General features: G+C 36.4%; 1 protein-coding gene across 6 annotated transcripts in view; it reads right to left on the bottom strand.

Annotated features, from left to right (window-relative positions):
* Positions 1-24149, bottom strand: part of NSD3 (nuclear receptor binding SET domain protein 3) — a 116158-nt gene that overhangs the window by 46844 nt on the left and 45165 nt on the right. For all 6 annotated transcript variants that reach the window (XM_032413392.1, XM_032413394.1, XM_032413393.1 and 3 more), the window contains exons 2-6: positions 22826-23544; positions 15197-15268; positions 14423-14585; positions 3757-3911; positions 1742-2257 (exon numbers count right to left, since the gene is read on the bottom strand). In XM_032413392.1, coding sequence (XP_032269283.1) covers positions 1742-2257; positions 3757-3911; positions 14423-14585; positions 15197-15268; positions 22826-23500 — 1581 coding nt within the window. In that variant the 5' untranslated portion in view covers positions 23501-23544. The remainder of the gene's footprint in view (positions 1-1741; positions 2258-3756; positions 3912-14422; positions 14586-15196; positions 15269-22825; positions 23545-24149) is intronic.

Raw genomic sequence — 24149 nt, 5'->3', positions numbered from 1 at the left:
ATTTTAGGTATTTTTAATACAATGAAATAAAGGAGTGGTTTGTAAATATTTGTATTTTTAAGATGTTCATTTTAAAAAGATCAGTTTTGGGACGCCTGGGTGGCTCAGGTAGTTAAGTGTCCAACTCTTGATTTTGGCTCAGGTCATCTCAGGGTCATGAGATTGAGACCCTACCCGCCCCCATGCTCAGCGGGGAGTCTGCTTGAGATTTCTCTCTCCCTCTGCCCCTGCCTGCCTGCCCCTCATGTGTGGGGACTCTCTCTCTAATAAATAAATCTTTTTCCAAAGTTTAAATAAATAAACAAAAGACAACTTTATCTCAAATTTCATTTAAATTGCACTCTTTGGAGTGGGGTGACAAAGTTTGATTTGTATATCCAAATGCAGATAAAATCTAGCTCCAAGAATGAAGCCAATTTGCATTAAAAAAAGATGCAGAGTATTCATTTGCTATTCCAAGCTGTCAGTAGAACCAAGTGGAGACTGTAACTTAAGCCTTTCTTTTTTTAAAGATTTTATTTATTTATTTGAGAGAGAGAATGAGAGAGAGCACAAGAAGGGGGAGGGTCAGAGGGAGAAGCAGACTCCCTGCTGACTCCCCGCTGAGCAGGGAGCCCGATGCGGGACTCTGATCCCGGGACTCCAGGATCATGACCTGAGCCGAAGGCAGTCGCTTAACCAACTGAGCCACCCAGGCGCCCTCTAACTTAAGCCTTTCCAAGCAGTCTAGTCTTACTGAAATCAGCTGAACCTACAGTCAGAAACAAACTAATAGAGAACCCTTGTACTTCTCTCTAGTAAAATAGTATCACTTGAGCACAGGGTGTCGCATGTAAGTGTTCAATCACTAAATTCTACAGCTGAAACTAGTATTACACTGTATGTTAACTACCTGGAATTTAAATAAAAACTTGGAAAAATATATCACTGATGAGGCATACTATAATTATTTTCATGTGCATATGACAATGTTAGGAAATAAGCAGAGTTCTTTAAAAGCACACACCCACGAGGTGCCGCTAAATTGAATTCACAAGCCCACAACTGTGGTAAGGATTTGGAGGACAGTGAAGAGGTATATGGAATAAACATTACAAATGTTATGACACAATTTTAAAGTTTAAAAGCTAAAATATAAGTGCCCTAAATGGAGGTTCAGGGCTGGCTGATGGAGATACTCAATTTGAAGAGGTATTTTCACCCCATTACCCACGCTATCACCACAGTTAATTGTTACAGAACAAACACAGTTCTGGAATTTCTCTTAACTGCATTAGCTATCCAAAGTGAACATGAGTCTAACAAAATTGCCGGTGCAACCAAACAGATCAGCAGGTATAATTATTACAATGGTTAATTCAGATAACTGACAAAAATATAAGAAGAAGCACACTTTGCAGCTAAGAAAAACTAACTATACAAACTGGAAACAGGCAAAGTGCCGAGTTTTTTTCCAAAACTTTAGGGAGTTAAGCTCAATTTTGGCTGCACAGCTCAAGATTAATCTAGTACAGATGCGGATATTACAAAAGAGGGAAAAAAGGAAGGAAAACATAGCCTTTTTGCCTGTCTTTTTTGCCCCCTCTTAAACACAGTAAACTCACTGTACATTTCAAATGCAGCGGATAAAAGGGTATTTAAATTATGACTTTGTCTTGTTTGTGGGGTTTCTTTTTAAATGCTAAGGTTGACTACTTATTAAATAATGTTCCCCCAAAACACCCATGAAAAAAGGAGGTACCTTCGTTGAATAAACAAACTGATCGATAAATTTCCCATCTCCTGTAGCGTTCTGAAGAGCAAACACTTGTTCAATCTTCACAACCGGAGACATGTTACACTTCTGCAAATCCAGGCTCCCTTTGTGCATTGTAATGGAAGCTGGTAAAGATTTCCTCGCGGCGGCCGTTTTCCAGGCTATTTTAACAGGAGGTGGTTCTTCTTCTTCCACACTTGTGTGCCGCCTCTGGCTCTGTCTCCGAATTTCAGTACTTGAGAGCGAGGAGGCCACCTCACCTGCATTGGTCTGTTCTGGCTGAGTATTCAGCACTGACCTTGGTCTTCGGGTTTTCTTAACTTCAGCTTTGGAGGCAACATTCTTTTTTGCTTGGGACAAAGCCTCCTCAGGCTGTTTATCAATATAGATAAAAGTATACTGTTCTATTCTTTCCTCTCGGGTCATTTTCAATGCCTTCTCTGCATGGGCAATGCCAATATCCCACTGAGCACGTTCTCTCTGAGGCCGGGGTTTCCGAATCTAAAAAAAGACCCAGGCATATAAAAGACACAGGCATGATCAGATACTCTTCAATCTAATTGGTACATTTAAACCAATATGTATTTCCCATGTGATCCTGTCATCTTTCCAGGTAACATAAATAAATATCTTCAGGTTCTTCAGTCAAATACATGAAATGTTCTAACTCCCTAACTTTGGTAAGTCAGTATTACTATCAGATGATATGCAGGTCTACTCTTATACATCCTTTTTCGTTGACCACTCTGCTGGACAAGTCCCTCAAAGAGGGAGCTGTCCTTCTCACATTATGTTCATAAAAAGCTAGCAATGAGGGCAAAGGGAAGAGAGACTGCAGAACGATTACTTTCAATGGTCAATAAAACACCAACATTAAAAATGACACCCTAAAGCTCAGGGGTGCTACAGAGATCACAACAGAGCAAATGGCAGAGTCTGCATTCGTGCTGGTAGTTTGTACCATAATGCAAACAGGGGCAGAATGCAGAGAAAGGAAAGAGCCCAGAGGAACAAATGAAAGTTGACAAGACATAGGAAAGAAGGAATGTATGAGAGAAAAAATGAACCTGAACCAATTTCCACAGGTCTCCTTCACTGTTGCTCAGAAGACTTTGAGTTGGCCAGACAGATAAGAAAACTTTTGATGACCAAAGCCATCAGGAATTATCCAGGGAGTTAGACTGAGGTAGCCCAAAATTAGCTAACGAAACTATGAGAAGGGATGGTATATGTGGAACGCTGATGTATAAATCTGTAAAATGTTGTCTGATAAAATTAATCAAAATCCTCTGTGATCAAATTTAGCTTTTAAAGTGTAAAAGTATGACAAATTTCTGAATTACAAGAGACCCACCCTAAAATTAGTTGAGTTTAAAAATGTCAACCAGATAGATTATCAGGAGCTGATGTCATAATTCTAAAATATCCACCACCACAAACATATTTCTTGGTTCTATCACTAAGTGTGACCTTGGTTGAACTGGTTACTTAAGCTGTCTGTGCCTCGATTTCTTCATCTGCAGAAATAGGAATAATGGTGTCTACGCCACTTAAGTTGTTATGGAGATTAAATGAATTAATATACACAAAATGCTTAAAATAGTGCCCGTCTCACAGTAGGTGCTCACTGAATATTTTAGAAACTTTACTTTCACAAAACAATTTTACTAGATAAGAATAAAGGAAATTATGTAAAGATAATGAAATAGGAAAAAGAATAAAACTCCCTGGCAAAATCTACATTTCACTAGCATCTACTAGTCTTATGTACACTAATTCAATTCAAAAATAGAATCCAACACTGTACTAAGCAGAGTTCAAGTTTTTAATAGTATTCTAATGTTGTTTATATAAAATATAAAACTTACTGACATAAAATAAATTATTAAAACTGGACTTAGGTTAACAACTATCTGAAATCAAGTATGAAAACTTCTATTAAATTATTAAATCCTCTAAAAACCATATTCGATTGGTAATGTTAATATGTTGTCAGATACCTTTTGTTTCTCAGAGTGATTGCTGGCTTGTTTGGTTGCTTCAGCCAATAATTCTTCATACTGTTTATGACCTTTATACTCTCGTACTCGCTTTTCATGAACCCATGCCCTCTCTGGCTGGTTGCTAAAAAACTGGACGTGATACTCCCGGGCACCTGTAAGCAAAAATTCTTATTAACCATTTCAGAACATAAGCATCCACATATACTCTGCCAAAAACATGAACCTAAGCCAGGTTCCCTAGTATCACTCCTATTAAAACTTGTACGCTTTGGATTGTCCAAAGATATAATCCAACACTTACCAATTACACAAGTAATAGTTACTGTAAAAAAAAATCACTCCCAAATGATTAAAATTAGTCCAGCAAGTTTTAAGAGAAAGAAAATCAGAAATTCTGCTAATTATCAGATTTGTTACCTTGGTTACGCACCTTCTTTTTGCTTGTCTCAAACCCTTTTACAAACAAATCTGGGAATAAATAATTTTTTCTTCAAAAAATGTGTAACGGGGGCGCCTGGGTGGCTCATTCAGTTAAGTGTCTACCTTCGGCTCAGGTCATGATCCCAGAGTCCTGGGATCGAGCCCCATGTTGGCTCCCTGCTCAGTGGGGCGTCTGCTTCTCCCTCTCCCTCTGCCTCCCCTCCCCCGCTCGTGGGTACTCGCTCTCTCTCAAGTATAATCTTCAAAATATATATATAACATATTTTCTTGGACTTTAAAAGTGCTAGTCAAATTGCTTTTCTGGCTATATAAAAGTGGGCTATATAGACTTGGGGATGGAGAGGAGGCCACTGACTCAGGGATCCTGTGAGGTCAAAACTATCTTCATAACAATACCAAGATGCTACCATCTTTTCAGTTGGTGGCATGTGCACTTCATACTGCAAGAACAATGGTGGGTAAGACTGCTGGCACGTTGGCACAAATAAAGACAGTGAATGACTCCAAACAATACTAGTATCACATTCTTCATAGCCACATACTGGCAGTTAAAACAAAACAAAACAAAAAGCCAGTTTTATTTAATGTCCTTGATGAAGTAGTAAAAATGATTAATTTCACTAAATTTCAACCTTTGGACACTGTCTTTTTAATACTCTGCATGATGAATTGGGAAGTATGCATAAAGCGCTTTTGCTTACTCAAGTGTGACAGTTATCTTGAGGAAAAGTACTTGTGTGATTGAGTTGCAAGATCACTGGCCACTTTTTCATAAAACATCATTTTTATTTGAAAGAATGACTGACAGAGAAACTGTGGTTATTTGAACTTGAGCATCTGGCAGGTATTTCCTCAAAAAAGAACAAAGCAAGTTTGTTATTTCAAGGAAATCAACTGACAGTATTTGTTGCCAATGACAAAATTTGATCTTTCAAGCAAAAATTAGAATTTTGGAAAACCTGAGTCTTCCAACTTCCCAATAATCAAAGAATTTTCTGATGAAATAACTGGTCATATAAATTAATGTGATTTTAAAAATATCTATAGAGGATGGGTCCTTGGGTGGCCAGCGATTAAGCACCCAACTCTTGATTTCAGCTCAGGTCAGGTCATGTCATGATCTCAGGAACGTGAGATCAGAGCCTTGCTTGAGATTCTCTCTCCCTCTGCCCGTCCCCCAGCTCCTGTGCACACTCTAAAGAAAAAAAAATCTATAGAAGGATGTGTCAACATTTGGAAGATATGTCTCACTTGGTAAAGCCAATATTTTTTATTTTTTAAAATTTTATTTATTTGAGAAAGAGAGAAAGAAGAGAGCGTGCCTGCAGGGGGGGTGGGGGGGAGATAAGCATGCTTAGTGCAGAGCCCCACGGGGGGGTGGGCTCAATCCCAGGACCCTAAGATCATGACCTGAGTGAAAGTCAGACACTTAACCAACTGAGCCACCCAGGCGCCCCAAAACCAGTATTTTTTAAATGGCCAATATATGATGTTATAAAATCATGAAAGGTAAAAGATTCATCCAAAGTGCAAGACAGAACCAATGGATTTCAATGTAACAAAGTACAAAAAGTTTATGGATATGATTTCAGCTTCCATATTGCAACTAACCCACTACTTACTGAGTTTTGGTGTAATATCAAAGAAATATATCCACAATTATCTAAAAAGGCTATTAAAATACACTATCCTTTTTCAACTACACATCTGCCTGAAGTCAGATTATCTTCATATAGTTCAACCAAAACAACAAATCGTAACAGAATGAATGTAGAAGCAGATACAAGAATCTAGTATCTTCACTTAAGCCAGACATTAAAGAGGTTTGCAATGATGTAAAATGATACTATTCTTTTCAGTAATATTTTTGAGAAAATAGTTATTTTTCATAAAAATATAATGATAACATATAATGGATTATTTTTAAATGAATCAGTAAATATTTTTAAATTCTCTTAGTTTTAATTTCCAAATTGAAATAAATAGTAATAGATAGAATCCATGTAAACAAAAGCTTTTTAGAGTCTTCAAATTTTAAGAGTAAAAGGGGTCCTGGGACCAAAATATCTGAGAACTGCTGTTCTAGAACAGTGCTACTCTCCAAGGGTGGTTCCCATAACAAGCCAGTCTGTGACAAAATAAGCACAGAAAAGTAAGCATTTAGAAACTACGATAATTTGACATTGTCATGACATTTAGGCACATGATCAGGGATCTTGTACTATGTATTTTTTTGCAGGAGAAGGCCTTTCCTTTTCATAATAGTTACTTTTATTGTATTTTATGTAAGTATTGATCCATGGTGGATTGGAAATTTTTTAAAAAACGAACAAAAACTGGTCTTTTACCATACATAGTTTGAAAAACACAACTCTACAGAAAATGTCTCAGGTTAATAGAGTACTGTATAACTGGTCTTGGCGAATCCAAGATAATTCAGGTAGGCAGAGAAAGGTAATAAGCAGATCCTAACTAGAAAAATGTAGGTATAAGCTTAAATTGAACTCAGTTATCTGAAATCGATTATATCTTGGATTTGAAAATTTTTAAATTTTATTAGACATTATGGGAGATTATCTAAGGAATTATTTTGAAACCAGATTAAAATTTCTTATGTAAAATAGCCTGTAAGAGAGAAATACACACACAATTCGATTTCCATATAATCTAATCTGAGAGGGAAGAGCCAAGCACAAATTTGACTATAATTAATCAAAGAAGGTTTATCAAAAGTCCAAGAGTTTTTAGGGACAAAAAAAGAAATATAACCTAAACTAACAGGTGAGTCTGGAAGATATGGTAGTGGGTACAGGTGATAGGGTTAAAAGAACACAGGGCATAATCTGTTTTCAAAAGTCAGTTAGTTATTCAGAAACAGTCTTTAAATTATAGTTAAAAACATGAAAACTAAAACTCAGAGATGACACAATCTCATTTTAATCTTTATTTTCAACTTCTTCCTCTATTAAATCATTAGTACAGATGAAACAAATTAAACAACTTGCCTCTTTGTTATTATCACTTTATTTTCTGCTGGCCAAAGAACTATGAATGAAATAGAAATCTAAAGACCTGAAAAAATGAGAAGCAAGCACATCTGTGTTTGAATAATGGGCTGAATTCCAAAAGAAAAATGCAGAGGAGATTTTCTCTTTAAAGATTTATTTATTTATTTTAGAGAGAGAGAGAGAGAGAGAGAATGCATGTGCACACATACGTGGGGGGGAGGGACAGAGGGAGAGAATCTCAAGCAGACTCCCGGCTGAGTGTGGAGCCCTACATGGGGCTTGACCCCACGACCCTGAGGATCATGACCTGAGCCAAAATCTCCAGTCACTCAAATGACTGAGCCATCCAGGTGCCCTGGAAATCTTTTTATTTAAGAAAAATAATATAAAGGTAAAACCATCCAGTTTTAAACTAAAAAAAAAAAAAGTTAGGATTAAAAGTTGTAATAGGTAAAGAAGATGTGGTACACACACACACACACACACACACACACACACACACACAAAATGGAATATTACTCAGCCATCAAAAAAATGAAATCTTGCCATTTGCAACAATGTGGATGGAACTAGAAGGTATTATGCTAAGTGAAATAAGTCAATCATAGAAAGACAATTATATGATCTCACTCATACGTGGAATTTAAGAAACAAAACAGTGGAGCACAGGGGAAGGGAGGGAAAAATAAAACAAAATGAAATCAGGGAGGGAGACAAACCATAAGAGACTATTAATCATAGGAAACACACTTGGGGGCTACTGGAGGGGAGAGGGAAGGGGATGGGGTAACTGGATGATGCACATTAAGGAGGGCACAGGGTATAATGAGCACTGGGTATTATATGCAACTGATGAATCACTAAACTCAACCTCTGAAACTAATAATACACTATGTTAATTGAATTTAAATAAATTAAAAATAAATAAAAATAAAAGTTACAATAGGTATAATATGATATCATTTAAAACTCTCAGTAGGGGCACCTGGTGGCTCAGTCTGTTAAGCGTCTGCCTTTGGCTCAGGTCATGATCCCAGGGTCCTGGGATCGAACTGTACATCAGGCTCCATGCTCATTGGGGGGCCTGCTTCTCCCTCTGCCTGCCTGCATGCCTGTCTGCCTACTTGTGATCTCTCTCTCTGTGTCAAATAAATGAATAAAATCTTAAAAAAAAAAAAACCTCTCAGTAAAAATATTTACTATCCTATTAATTACAATATACATAGAGAAATATAATTACTCTCAAACTTTTTTTTTTTAAGAGGGAGAGAGAGCAAGTGTGAGCAGGAGGCAGAGAGGGAATCTTAAGCAGTCTCCACGCCCAGCGCAGAGCCTGACATGGGGCTCTATCTCACAACCGTGAGATCATGACTTGAGCCAAAATCAAGAGTCAGATGCTTAACCCAGTGAGCCACCCAGGTGCCCCTACTCTCAAACTTTTAATAGTAGTTACATTATCTGAAGGATGAAATTATAGGCACTTTTCACTTCTGACTATATATATTTTGTATTGTTATATGCAGAAAAAGCATTTCATTTTCAACTTTTAGACTTAAAATGATTATTCAGCCATGAGATAAAAGGAAATCCTGCCAGAATGGACGAACCTAGTGGACACCGTGCTAAGTGAAAATAAGTCAGACAGAGAAAGACAGATACCATATGATCTTACTTGTATGTGGAATCTTTAAAAAAAGTCCAACTCATAGAAACAATGTAGAATGATGGTTGCCAGTTATCAGGGGCTGGGGTGGGAGAGAAATAGGGAGATGCTAGTCAAAGGGTATAAGCCTTCAGTCATAAGATGAATACGTTCTAGGAATCTAATGTACAGCATGGTTACTATAGTTAATAATACTGTATTACAGGGGTGCCTGGGTGGCTCAGTCGTTAAGCGTCTGCCTTCAGCTCAGGTCATGGTCCCAGGGTCCTGGGATCGAGCCCCACATCAGGCTCCCTGCTCAGCTGGAAGCCTGCTTCTCCCTCTCCCACTCCCCCTGCTTGTGTTCCTGCTCTTGCTATCTCTCTCTCTGTCAAATAAATAAAATCTTAAAAAAAAAAATACTGTATTATATACATGAAAGTTGTTGAGAGTGTAGATCTTAAGCATTCTCACCAAACATCCACACACAAAAATAACTGTGTGAAGTGCTGGATATGTAAATTGGCCAAAGTATATGTATATCAAATCATTATGTTGTATGTACACTTTAAATATATATAACTTTGGTCAATTACACCTCAATAAGGCCTGAAGAAAAAAAAAGAAAAAGAAACTTAAGATGAGACCACAACAATGAAATGTAACTTAAAACAGACATGTGATACAAACATCTTTCCACATGCTCTTACAAAGAATTTGATCTTTATGTGTAAAAACTGTTATTTTTTCCAAAGCTAAGAATCTAGTAATATGGACCAATAATAATATGGAAATCAATGACTACTATCTAAAAATAATTAAGGAAAATTTTACAAGGTTGTTTAGATAACAAGCAACACAAAATGCTTCACAGTCATCATATGTGAACATATCAATAAAATTTTTATACTGTGTTTTTTTGATTTTCAGAAAAACAGAAAACTTTCTCTAAAACTGCACTGCATACAGCTATACAATGGAATACTATTTGGCAACAAAAAAAGAAGTACTGACAGATGCCACAACATGAACCTCTAAAACATGAGGCTAAGTGAAAGAAGCCAGACACAAAAGGCCATATGTTATATGGTTCCATTTATATGAAATGTCCAGAAAAGGCAAATCTATAGAGACAAAAAGTAATTAGTGGTTGCTTAGCGCTGGGGGAAGAGAGGAGGAATGGGGAATGACTGCTAATGGACATGGGATTTCATTTTGGGTTGAGGAAAATGTTCCAGGAGCACCTGGGTGGCCCAGTTGGTTAAGTGTCTGACTCTTATTTTCAGCTCAGGTCATGATCTCAGGGTGGTGAGATCCAGCCCTGCTTTGGGCTCTGCACTCAGCGGGGAGTCTGCTTGGGATTCTCTCTTCCCCTTTGCCCCTCCCTCACTCACGCAAGCTCGCTCCCACGACGTCAAATAAAGCCTTTTATTTATTTTTTTAACATATATTTTTTTTAAGATTTTTTTTTTATTTATTTGACAGAGAGACAGCGAGAGAGGGAACACAAGCAGGGCAGTGGGAGAGGGAGAAGCAGGCTTCCCGCTGAGCAGGGAGCCCGATGCGGGGCTCATCCATGATCCTAGGATCATGACCTGAGCCAAAGGCAGACGTTTAACAACTGAGCCACCCAGGTGACCCAAATAAAGTCTTTTAAAAAAAAGTTTTAAAATTAGATGTAGTGATGACTGCACAACTCCGCAAATGTACTAAAAATCACTAATTTGTATGTAAATCATATCTCAAGAAAGCTATTATTTTAAAAACTACTGCAAAAAAGAAAATTAAAAATATCGAAATATACTTTAAAAAAAAAGATTTTATTTATTTATTTGATAGAGAGAGACACAGCGAGAGAAGGAACACAAGCAGGGGGAGTGGGAGAGGGAGAAGCAGGCTTCCCGCCGAGCAAGGAGCCCGATGCGGGGCTCGATCCCAGGACCCCGACACCATGACCTGAGCCAAAGGCAGACACTTAACCAACTGAGCCACCCAGGCGCCCTATCCTTATGTTTTGAATAAGTAAACAGAGTTTCAGAGAGTCCTTATTCCATAACCTCCACTCTTTTTTTTTTTTTAAAGATTTTATTTATTTGATAGAGAGAGACACAGCGAGAGAGGGAACACAAACAGGGGGGGCGGCAGGCAGAGGGAGAAGCAGGCTTCCCGCCGAGCAGGGAGCCCGATGCGGGGCTCGATACCAGGACCCTGGGATCATGACCTGAGCCGAAGGCAGCTGCTTAACGGCTGAGCCACCCAGGCGCCCCTCAAAATACACTTTTAATTAATTTAAACTTTAAAAAATTTCTAAATTCTCAGAGTTCTGGTTTTCTCAATCATACAAACAAATTTTACCAGCAGTAAAGCAGGAGATTGCCTAGGGAATTCCAGACCATATTAGATTAATTCCTAAATTTAAATACTTCCTTTGAAATACAGATGCGGCATAAAATTGTGCTTTCACTTGTATCCCATAAAAAAGCTGTAATTAGCAGGTTTTCATAGAGTAATTAAATGTGAAACTCTACATAATTTCAAAAGCACGCTTTTCTAAGGAGAGAGAATTGAAGAGCCACAACTCTCACATGATCTAATACCCCAGAGTGCTCCAGATACCCAGACAGGTACATGGATTATTTTATTTAGGAAGGCTTTGCCCTAACAGACACATGAAAGATACTAATCATCACTGATCATCAGGGAAATGCAAATCAAAACTACAATGAGATATCATCTCACACCTGTCAGAATGTCTAAATTAACAACACAAGCAGCAACAGGTGTTGGCAAGGATGCGGAGAAAGGGGAACCCTCTTGCACTGTTGGTGGGAATGCAAACTGCTGCAGCCACTGTGGAAAACAGTATGGAGTATCCTCAAAAAGTTAAAAACAGAACTACCTTATGATCCAGCAACTGCACTACTGGGTATTTACCCAAAGAACACAAAAATACTAACTGAAAGGGATACATGCACTTTATGTTTATAGCAGCACTATTTACAATAGCCAAGATACGGAAGCAGCCCAAGTATCCATCAACTGGTGAATAAAGAAGATGTAATGTGTGTGTGTGTGTGTGTGTGTGTATATATATATATATATATATATTACTCAGCCATAAAAAGAATGAAATCTTGCCATTTGCAATGACATGGATGGAACTAGAGAGTATAGTGCTAAGCAAAATAAGTCAGATACCATATGATTTCACTCATACATGGAATTTAACAAACAAAACAAGCAAAGGTAAAAAAATAAGAGAGAGAGAGACATATCAAGAAACGGACTCTTTTTTTTTTTTTAAAGTTTATTTTTTTTTTTAAAGATTTTTTTTTATTTATTTATTCACTTGAGACACAGATACAGAGAGGGAGAGAGAGAGCATGAGCAGGGAGAGAGGCAGAGGGAGGAGGAGAAGCAGGCTCCCCGCTGAGCCAGGAGCCCGATGTGGGGCTCGATCCCAGGACCCTGGGATCATGACCTGAGCCGAAGGCAGATGCTTAACCATCTGAGCCACCCAGGCGCCCATCGGACTCTTAACTATAGAGAACAAACTGATGGTTATCAGAGGGGAGATACGTGGGGGGATGGGTTAAATAGGTGACAGGGATTAAGGAGTGCACTTGTGATGAGCACAGGGTGATGTATGGAAGTGTTGAATTACTATATTATACACCTGAAACTAATATAACACTGTATGTTACCTGGAATTAAAATTTAAAAAGGCTTGGTCCTTTGGGAAATCCCTGTCCCTTTCTTCTCCCATTCATGGACACAAAGATTATTAAACCTGCAAGGTACTTCAGAGAATACTAGTCCAACACTTAGTAATCAGTAATAAATGAAAGAACTAGGACTGCCTTCCCCCCAACCTTGGTAAATTATGACTAGGTGAATTCAATTACTTTCCTTCTAATACATAGTATGTTTAAGAGTGGAGGTTGTGGAGGTTGTGGAGGTTGTGGAGGTCGTGGAGGGGCGCCTGGGTGGCTCAGTCGTTAAGCGTCTGCCTTCAGCTCAGGTCATGGTCCCAGGATCCTGGGATCTAGCCCCGCATCAGGCTCCCTGCTCTGCGGGAAGCCTGCTTCTCCCTCTCCCACTCCCCCTGCTTGTGTTCCCTCTCTCGCTGTGTCTCTGTCAAATAAATAATAAAATAAATAAAATCTTTAAAAAAAAAAAAGAGTGGAGGTTATGGAATAAGGACTCTCTGAAACTCTACTTAGTCAAAACATAAGGATAATAACAGTACCTACTTTGTAGTGTTGCTGCTATGTGGATCGCATAAAATATATAAGAGAATTGCTTAACACAGTGTCTTGCGTGAAAGTAGACATTCAACAATGGTTTTTTTTGTTGTTGTTGTTTTTACTTCTGCCCCATTGATGCTTCCAGTTACCCAATCTTGAATCAGCAGGTTATAATGACAGATAACTGCCTTCTGTACCAGGGCAGATTACCGGCTATGTAGCACAAAAGTTACAGATACGGCTGATCTTGTCACAAATCTGACTTGCAAGACTTATGTAGACATTTTTTCTCTTCATTAACAGTGAACAGGTAGCAAGACAGAAAGTTTAAAGAGAAAAAGAAATAGGCACAAAGTTGTCACAAACAATAAGGAATTCAAAACATAACAAGAGTGAGTTCACAAAGCAAATATCCAGAAATAAATTCCAAGCTCAAACCTTCCCCTGGCTAACTAAGCAAGTCCATTCCAAATGCTAGAATATCAGAAATCTAATCCACATGTTTTAGACAAACCCATGAAAAAAATTAGAGAAAAGTCAGAACACATCTTTTCTTAACATTTATTAATATTCCTAAGGTAGGATTCTATGCTAAATAGCTAGATTCAAGCTGTACGTTTATGTTGTATTGAATTTAAAAGGATGTCTCAGTAAATTTGCAGATTCAAAAATGGAGTGGAGGGAAAAAGCATCCTGAAAATTTTATCAGGATGAAAAGCACTTATGTGGGTAAAAAATTACTACTCAAAGGAATCAATGATGAAATAAGACATACAACAAAAGCATGGCCCAAATGCCTACTAAGCTCATATAAGACATCTTATTACTTACTCAACTGTTTTCTTTTGGAATTCATATGAGATATCAGTCAGATAAAGGTTTTTAAAGAAGTACAGAAGAAATTATAGAACAAATGCAGGGTGTTATAAGGGAAAACAAGGACCATATCAGTTGTAGAGGCTTTTTGCCCATTAAGATCATAATTAAATCACTGGTCATTAAAAACTGATATTCTGGTGTTAGATTATATGCATATTCTTTTTTTTTTTAAAGATTTATTTATTTACCTTAGAGAGAGAGAGAATGAGTGGGGGGAAGGGCAGAGGGCGAGAACCCTCAAGCAGACTCCCCACTGAGCATGGAGCCCAATGCAGCCTCAATCCCATGGCCCATGAGACCATGAGCTGAAATCAAGAGTTATATGCTTAACCAGCTGAGCCACCCAGGCGCCCCTCATGTGTATATCCTTAGAGTCATATACAACATTTAAGATTCAGTTTTTTTCCCCAACCTTTTATTTAATATCTATGTGGGCCTTTACTTACCTCTTGTGTTAATTTTGGTATGAACCTCGAGCTGGGGATCACTTGAAACCATGCAAGGCCACCAAGGATAGGTTCCCACCTTAGACCAAACAAGATCGCCAACCTGGAACTTAACACCAGCAGACACTTCTGTTGTTGGAACAGAAGATAATATTGGCTGAACCTATAGGAAAAGTTCATAAAACTTCATCAGCAGAGAAAGTTAAAAAAAAAAAAGAAACTATGAACAAAGTACTTTAAGCATGCTAACCATGTAAAATTTATCTTCAATTATACTTTCCCTGACACTTAACCATAACTAGCAAAAAGGAAGAGAAGGAAAATAATGAACCCCACTCCAAATATTGAAAATAGGACTGATGTTTCTGATGTCTTATTATTGATAAGCCATCTTGAGAATTCACATAATCCATTAAAAATGGTCATAAAAATATTTTTGTAATTTTATATGGTGACAGACGGTAACTAGACTTCTTGTGGTGATCATTTTGTAATGTATTTTCATATCAAATCAATATGTTGTACACCTGAAACTAATATGATATATGTCAATTATACTTCCGTAAGAAAAAGTGGTCATAGTTTTGAAAAGAAAAATAATTCACTGAAAGTATCTACCTCTTAAACCAGCTCCAAGATTTATTTCAGTATAATTTCTGAAATCCAGAAGTATGGAACTGTAATAATACGTATGGAATGTGTTATAATTTAATCACCCTGCTTTCACCTTCTTACACCATCCCTGGTTAGACAATATTCAATAGAGCAACTCACCGGAGGTTCCTCTTTTAGTACTGGCTCTTCTCTTGGTTTTTCTGACATAGTGTCAACCCTCTCATTTGGTCTCTAGGTGAAAAGGTATAGATAAAAAGAACAAAATGGCAGCCAACCAAAGAACAATGACATACACAAAAAGAAATCAAAACTAAATAGCAAAGAAAATAAAGGACATTTATTAACTGAATAATGTAGGTAGTAAGAATTCAACTAATGCAATACATGACGCTATGTCTTAAATTCATGTTGCATTCCACACCATAGCTAGATCTCATTTCTTATTACTTTTAAAACTTAATGTGTTGATTGTTGTTGCTGTTGTTTTTTTTAACCTAACAGGGTGCAGAAAAATGAGCACTCTGAGATTGCTAGTAAGATGTAACTTGGAATTTTTCAGGAGAGCAATTTGGCACGTATGAAAAGCCTTAAATTTTCAGACTCTGATCAAGCAAATCCACTTCTAAATGTATATGTATACTGAAAAGCACTGAGAGATATAAATATACACACAGAAAGATATGCACACTAGTCCTATTTATAAGAGCAAATATTAGGAAACAATCTAGATGTCCAGTAATTTAAATTAAATAGGATATAGTATAACTAGACAGTGAAGTAATATAAATATATTTTAAAATGACATGGGGGGGTGCCTGGCTGGCTTAGCTGGTAGAGCATGTGGCTCTTGATCTCGGGTTTGTGAGTTCAAGCCCCACATTGGGTGCAGAGATTACTTAAAAATAAAATCTTTTGAAAAAATAAATAAAATGACATAGGAAAATGACAATATAATGTTATTTGAAAAAAGCAAATTGCAAAGCAGTTTGTATAGTATGATTCCAATCTTGGAAAAATAATTTCTTATTTATTTTTTTAAAGATTTTATTTATTTATCTGACAGAGAGAGAACACAAGCAGGGGGAGCCACAGGCAGAGAAAGAGGGAGAAGCAGGCTCCCCACTGAGCAGGGAGCCCGATGTGGGGCTCGATCCCAGGACCCTGGAATCATTACCTGAGCCGAAGGCAGCCGCTCAACTGACTGAGCCACCCAGGCACCCCAAAATAATTTTTTTTAATGTGCAGAGAAAGAAAAATTAGAATACCACCAGGTGATGGAAAAAGTGATTCTTTTGGTATGCTCTTCTGTTATCTGTCAAATTGTCTATGATAAACATTATTTTTCCAATAATAAAACCCACACATATGTTACTTAAAAATTAATTTCTGCAACCCTTTGGGAAGGCTACTTAGAAGTATCTATCAAAATTCAAAAAATATCACTCTTCAATTGGGCAATTATATTTTAAGAAACTAGCTACAGAAAACAAAATGAGAAAATCTAAGCAGAGGATGGTTAAGTATAGCATTATTTCATGTCAGTAATCTACAGGTCTATCAACATCTTCTAACTTTTTATTTTAAAATAGCCCATATTAAAAGGTTTGATACATTTTATATCAGATTGATAAAAGTAGTTATCTTTGGGGAATGAGGTTAGGGAAATGGTAAAGGAAGATCTGTATTTTTGTGTTATTTGTATTTCCTGTAAAAAGCAGATTACTTTGTAATTTAAAAGATTTTTTAAAACTTCTCACTCGTCAAAGAATAGAACTTAATTTAGATGGCATAAAGAGAGATATAGCCATCAAATTAAGTCTTAATTCCAATTTAAAAATATGGGTAATTCTAGAAGCTACTTAAAATTTTCAATTAATTCAAGACACTGCTGTAAAAACAGTAAAAACAAAGTTTTATTAAAGAAAAAATTGTAGAAAAGTTTGTAACTATTAGGAAATGATAAGCCAGACTAATATCCCAAACCCCAAGTATCAATCGTTTACTCAACAGTGCCTATGACTTTCCAGGCACTGTTCTAGTAGGTGGGTATGCAATGATGAACAAATAGATTTGATCCCTCACCTCAAAAAGCTTACAGTTGGGCAGGACAGACAGACATTAAACAAAAACACACACTTATATAATGTAAATGTATGAAGAGAAATAATGGGGGGTATATCTTTAAATATGAAGGTCAAGAAAGGCCTCTCTGAGAAAGTCAATTATAATCGGAGAATCAGAGGAAGAGGAGTTAGTCTAGTAAAAAGTGGGCAGAAGAACATTCCAGAAAGAAGGCATGGAACTTGTGAAGTTCCTGGGGTTTAAAAGTAGAAATTTCAGGAAGGACTTTACAACTGACTTAATTGCCCAAAGAAGAGAGGTTACAAGATGAGAGAGGGGAGGCAGGCTATAATACAAGGGCCTTGTAAGTATAGTCAAGTGTTTTATATTAAGGTCAATAAAAAGCCACCAAAGAGGATTAGGTAGAGAAGTAACATACACCAATTTATGTTTTAAAAAAATCATGTTAGCTATTATGTGGAGAGTATTTTGGAAAAAAAGGTAGTGGCAACTTGTTGACGGGCACAAAATGTGCTCTGTCAGATGTGTCTGTGGTGGTACCAGGACTATGTAATCTAATAGGACACACTCACTGAGCAAGGAAAGAAAAATCTATGTTCAAATGAAAACTGTTTTCCAAATTGCTGGTATAATAATAAAGCAGTCTGAAATACTGTCTCCATTTGCATAGGCCCTTTGGTAGCTTCACTTCAATCTACAGAAGTAGCTTAAGCCTTCACCTCAACTTCTCATTCTCAAGCTACCACAGGAAGACAAGGCCACTTGAGGAAGTACATATGCCGCTAAGAAAGCGAGTCATCCTCCTCCGCACATTCAATCTTCATGATGTCTAGGTGTAAGGGATCTCTGTAACTCCTTTTGAGGGCAGATAGATAAGGAGTGACTCATCTTTGCCAAACAACAGAATCCTACTATCATTGTAAGAACTGGTCTGAAGCCCATTAACATTTTTCCCTTTCTGGATTAAAGAAAGGAATTCCTTCAAAACTTTTAATATTCAAATGTCTTATTTTTTTAAATTTTTTTATGGTTTGTTCCAGAATGTTTGCTTTTCCTTCAGGCTAGCTTGAAACACTGTTAAAATTGTTTACAGAGTCATCTTAAAAGGAAAACAATGGCAAGGGTAAGAAATAAGCCTAAGATTTATTCTAAGCTTTCAAGACTATATATATAAAAGAAAGAAAAAGAAGTTGAATAAGGATGCTGCGATGATAGAAAGGAAATATATATTGTAAAATGTGCTAATGCATGAGCCAAATAGAAATATCTAGTAGGCATTTAGTCTATAGCCATACCACCCTGAATGTGCCTCATCTCATCTGATCTCAGAACCTAAGCAGGGTTGGGCCTGGTTAGTACTTGGATGGGAGAAATATCCAGTAGGCCTTGACTTGAGCCCAAAAGAAAGGGTAAGGAGATAAACCGGTTAACAGATAACATAGTATCATAAACACCAGTTAAGGGGTGAAGTTTTTAAGACAACATGGTCAATGGAAGTCAAATGCTTAGGAGTCAAGAAAAATGAGTCAGAAAATGCCAACAGATAAAATACTTCTGGGTATAACATCCATTTTCCTTTAGTTGTTCAAAGGATAGATAAGCTTAAAAGAGATTAAAATCAAGTAAGGACAAAAGATACCCTTTCTGGTACTAATAGTGTTGCTTTAGGAAGAGAGCGTCAGAGAAAAAGATGACAGTGAGTTAACTCAGCTCTCCTTAGTTTTAAATTTTTGATTTTACGGGTATATACTGCTTTTTTACATTTTTAGTTGATTCCATATGGAAAGACCTATATTCCAAGTTTCTTAAATAGGAAAAAAATACGTTAAGAGAGCAACTAAAATAAAATTAATTATCCAAAATATTCCTTTTAAAAAAATTTGGCCTAGTGCTTTTATTAAAACACAAGAGCTTTATTAAGATGAATAATATGCATCAAATCTGGCAGAATTCCTAACCCCTAATAATTTTCAAAACATTAAGCAAAATCATACTCTTTTTAAAAAAACTTACATCCACATTTAAGGTGGAAAGAAAAATTCAAAGGCAATAAATTATTCATGCATTTTTCTTTTACTTTCTGAATAACTGCATAATCTTAAACACTAAAACATCTGTACAAAAAGAACTTTTTGCATGTGAACAGCTTCTAAGAATTTTAAGACCTAATACTCTGAATCAAACATAACCTCTAACTTAGTGCTAATGGAACCAAAGTCACTATTTGGCTTTTCATGAGTAAAAATGGCAAGCTAAGAGTTAATGAGACTAGTCTTAGTGGATAAGCCCACTGAGGTGCTGGTGGAAGAACAATGTTTGAATAGGGCCTACACTCACATGCCGGAGGCATGGCACCTGCCAAGGAGGAAGACACACAGAAACACTTCCACATGTTTCTAATTTGATAAGAGGAAAAACAGCTAAACCAGCGTTACAAAATATACAATTTCAATAGTGATCTCAGCTCTCCTGCTGCCGAGATGTTTGGACACATTTTATTGTTGAGAAGATACACTTAGGTTGTTCCAAATAACAGCCACTCTTTAGAAGGCCAAACAGCTCAGAATTGGGAGGAAATATTTGCAAGATCAAATACCAAGAAAAAAGAAAAGAAAAAAGTAATGAGTGAAATCATTAACTATTAATTTAAATGAGATTGTTTGTTCAAGAAAGAACCTATGAGTGGGCTTTTAAGGAACAAAATTATATATAGAAGCAAATCCAGCGTAAGGACCATCATTTCAAACTTTTTCTCCAAGCACCCAGTTCTCATTATGCCTCTCTAAAGCATCTGGGGAGGGGAGCTGTCCAGTGAGAGTCAGCAGACTCTCACTTGAGCTCCTCTTTCATTTCTAAGCCCTCTACAATGCTAAACACCAAGCAAGGGCTTGGACCCTTAGTAACAACCAGGAGGCACAAGGGTATCAAAAATTGAACACTTACAAGAAACTGTCCTAAGGGAAACAAAATAAATGTTGTTCAAGTTAATGAAACCTAATTAAAAAACAAAACAAAACCATAAGGTTACAAAACCAATTATTTTGTGAACATCACTGGTCCTCTGTACAGTACTGAAGTATGACACTAACAACAAGCAAGAGCCTTGGGAGCTCTAGCTTTAAAGTTCTATTACCAGAATGGAGTACAACTTTTACGGCATCCATCTCGTATATTTATAATTATTCCCCATGTGTGATAAATTTTAATTAATCAAAATTCAACTAACAAGAACTCTTTTTTCTCTTTGGAAAGAAAGGAAGGAGGGAAGGGAGAGAGTAACAAAGAGAAAAAGGGAAGGAAGAAAGGGGACAAGGTGAAAAAAGGACGGGGGAGGGAGAGAAACAAAGGGGAGAGAGAAACAAAACAAAAAACCCTGGATTTTTGCCAAAAACTCAACTTTTAGGCAACGGTCTTGATAGGAGTTAGTGCAATCAATATCACTTTCTACATCTCTATCTTCAGTCAAATTGGTATTCTTTTGCCTCAAGATATTGTAAAATCCTAAATAATGAAATCCTAAATTATGCCCCACATGATTTACTAAAAAAGAACATAACTAAGACTTTTAAATCTTATCTAATCCCTGGATATAGCAATTAACTGAAGGTTTAAGTGATACAAAGAGCTAGGCATAGCAGATATCCAACAAAGAATTGGCTTTAAAATCTCATTATAAAGTGACTATTAGAAATATCATTGCACTGCTACTAAAAGCACACAATATCTAGTAAACTATCACAGGTTTCCCATGATTTCCCTTTTGTTTCAGTTTCTTTTTAGACATGGAAAGATTTATTAGAATTGCTGCTCTTGGGAAGTGATTTTCCTGAAATTGGATGAGGATCCGTGAAAGAATGACTCCATTATTTGTTCTTAGTTTTCTTCCCCTTTTTTTCATTCACAAAGTTACTGGAGTACAACTAGTTTAAAAAGTGTATCCTACACTAAATGATAAAAATATAGTCAAGGTAAAAAAAATATATATACCATTGCACTGTTTTCCTAGATTCCAATAAAACAAATAGGAGATACAAAAAGTAAGCAGACTGTCTTATCCTGCTTCTGATTCCAGACCTATTTCTATTTTGAAATATATTTTTAATGTACTTTATCCATGGAGGTAAAAAGTCTAGTCCAGCAAGTAAAACTGGATATTCTCCTATTGGCTAGATTTTCTAGAGCAAAAGCAAGAAGGACCAACAAAACAGTTCTTAGGAACTAAGCTTTAGCTTTCGTTTTAACCCAATTCAGGTTTTTGTGATTCCCAAGGGTCACAGTGCATCACATACCTTTTCACTGCAGGTCTAGGTAAAAAGTGCTACAGTGAATGCATCTGGAGTACAAAAGGTTAACTTCTCTCCTTCCATGTAGTCATTTACTTAAGAAACAGTCTGTATAAGATACTATGTAAACTAAGTTCAGGGAGCGGAGCATTTAATAAATGATTTAAGAAATTAAAAGGCATTTTAAAAACCACTTAGTTACAAAGCCTTCATTTTACAAATGCAGAACTAAGATACCAGAATAGCTAAAATGTCTCTAAATAATACCTTTATTTCTTTACCCAGTTTTATTTTCTTCATAGCACTTAACACTATATGAACTTATATACGTATGCTCATATGTAGGTACGTATGTATTTTCTCATTCCTCTTATTAAAATATAAGCAACCTGAAAGTAGGCATCTTTAATTTTCATTCATTGCCCTACTTTAATTCTTAGAAAAGTGCCTAGCACAGAGTAGGTACTTAGTCAATAACTGTTAAATGAATAAATAAAACTATAGAAAAATGAGAAAAACATATTGAAATATTACACTGAGACTCACGAGAGTCTAGAATTGGTGTAGCCTTTTACTCCAGAAAATGATCACATTTGAGTTGTATGAAGTACTGGAACCCAGTTACCAAGGAAAAGGTGAGTTGGTATGAAGTAAACAATTCTTTAAACAGAAGATAACAAATTAACTTATTCAGGCATACAGCATATAAAAGCAGACTAGTGTTGCCAAAATAGATACTTATTTTCTTCCCAAATCAAAGTCTAGGAAACGTATGTCTTCAATTCAAACCATGTATTAGAATACTAACTAAAAATTTCATTCAAGCTAGAACTGATTTGTTACATACCTATTAATAAGAAAATTCATACTAAAACCTCAGATATACTAAAAAAAATTCAGCAGCATGCATCTTACCTATGAAGGATGACTCATAAAAATTCCACCTGAAGTTTTTATATGAATACTAATTGATTTTAATAAAAACAGTACTTCTATTACTTCAGTTTATTTTGTAGCAAACACACTAGTAATGAGTATTAAGTCATTAACACTGGGAAAAGTTGGTCTAAATAAAGATAACCAATATAATTAACCATCTCCTTGCCGTTCCTCTTCATCTTTAGAAACCAGTTTATTATAAGCAAATAAAAATAAGTGAAGCTATTAGACAAAGAAACATAAGCAGCAAGGTTCTTAGTGTCCCATGTTTTAAAATATTTCTTCACTCTAATCATGTCCATTCATTTAGTCAAAAAATTTTACTCAGCACCCATTATAACATCCCAAGCTCCTTGCTAGGGATTAGAAGAAAGAAGTTACCAGAAATATTTAAATTTGAAGGGATAAAAACTAAAAAATATCTCTTGGACTTCCAGTAAATCTGAAATATTACAAAATTTTTCAAAAAGATGTTTCAACTTACATTTTGTTCCTCTGGTTCTAATTTGGGGATTTTGTGTGACTTGCGCTCTTCAGATCTAGATGAGTCATGCTTGTTGCTTTTTTTCCTCTTTTCTTTTCTGCTTTCATGCTTTGATTTTGTGTGCTCACTTGCCTGTACTTCATTTAAAAGGTCTCCACAAAGGGAAGACTCAAACAATTCCCTGCCATTCTGGATAGTTTTGGTTATTTTTAGTTTAATTTCAGGTGAGCCAGTCTTCTTTGGAATCACAGTTTGTGGTACCGAAGGAGGAGGTGGTGGCTGTGGAGGAGAAGGTTTTTCCAGAATTTCATGTGGTCTTGTGTTTGGAATTTCTGAATGGTAATAGTCAGTGGGGCTAAAGTTTCTAACTGCACCAAAGCCATTGGCTGATCCATTGGGATACTGATTATATGACTGGTATTTGGTTTGAGTTTCATACATGCTGATTGATGGTGGATAGCCATTTGTGAGTGGAGGAAGATCTTCTGTTGTAGGTGGGTACTGAAATCCTTGCTGCAAGGTAGCTTCATATGGTGTCTGGCCACCATCTTCAACAATGTCACTGTTGTTATCAAAGGCATCCTCCTGACGGATGTTGGCGGAGTCAATGAGTTGAGGTGGTTGCTGAATTGTGTTTCCCATGATCCCTTGCATGAAAGAGAAAGAGAAATCCATTGTTCTGCTCCAGCATCCTTAACTTTCCCTTTCTCTCATCGGGCCTAAAGTTTTAAAAGAGGAGATTAAAAAGTGTTAATATCCTCACAGGCTAGAGGCTTATCAATTGAAAAAGAATTTACTAAAATATCCTGTACCCAATTTTCATATCCAGATATACACAAACACTAAATATTTTTAAAACAGGTAGCCAATATAAATCTGATACAAGTCAAATGCTTTTTACCTTAAACACTTATCTATTTGAAACTCTCAATTACTTTCACAGTTTTAGTAACAAAATTTTATCCTCTTAGCAAACATTCAGAATAGTTTTGCATTCCTTTCTGTTTCCCAAGTTAGAAATGATAAGTCTCAGGTTAAAACTGGTATTTGCAAAGTAAGCAATGTTCTGACACATATAAATTAGGTTCCATACAAGCTTCTTTTAAATCACTCATGTTTTGTCCAGTGAGGCTCTTTGTTGTTACAAAAAATAACAAAATCTTATTGCAAATATTTTAAATACAAAAGTAAAAAGGCCTCTTATTCCTCCCTCTCCATCATTCCCATTCTTCTGTCATGGATAACCACTGTAAATACTTTGGTGAGTATTCTTCCAAATCTTTATATAGTTACATACAAAATTTTGAAAATAGGGTTGATTCTG

This window comes from Phoca vitulina, unplaced genomic scaffold (genome assembly GCF_004348235.1).
Source record: "Phoca vitulina isolate PV1807 unplaced genomic scaffold, GSC_HSeal_1.0 scaffold15, whole genome shotgun sequence".
Classification (NCBI taxonomy): domain Eukaryota; kingdom Metazoa; phylum Chordata; class Mammalia; order Carnivora; family Phocidae; genus Phoca; species Phoca vitulina.
This window is presented reverse-complemented; position numbering and strand designations above follow the sequence as displayed.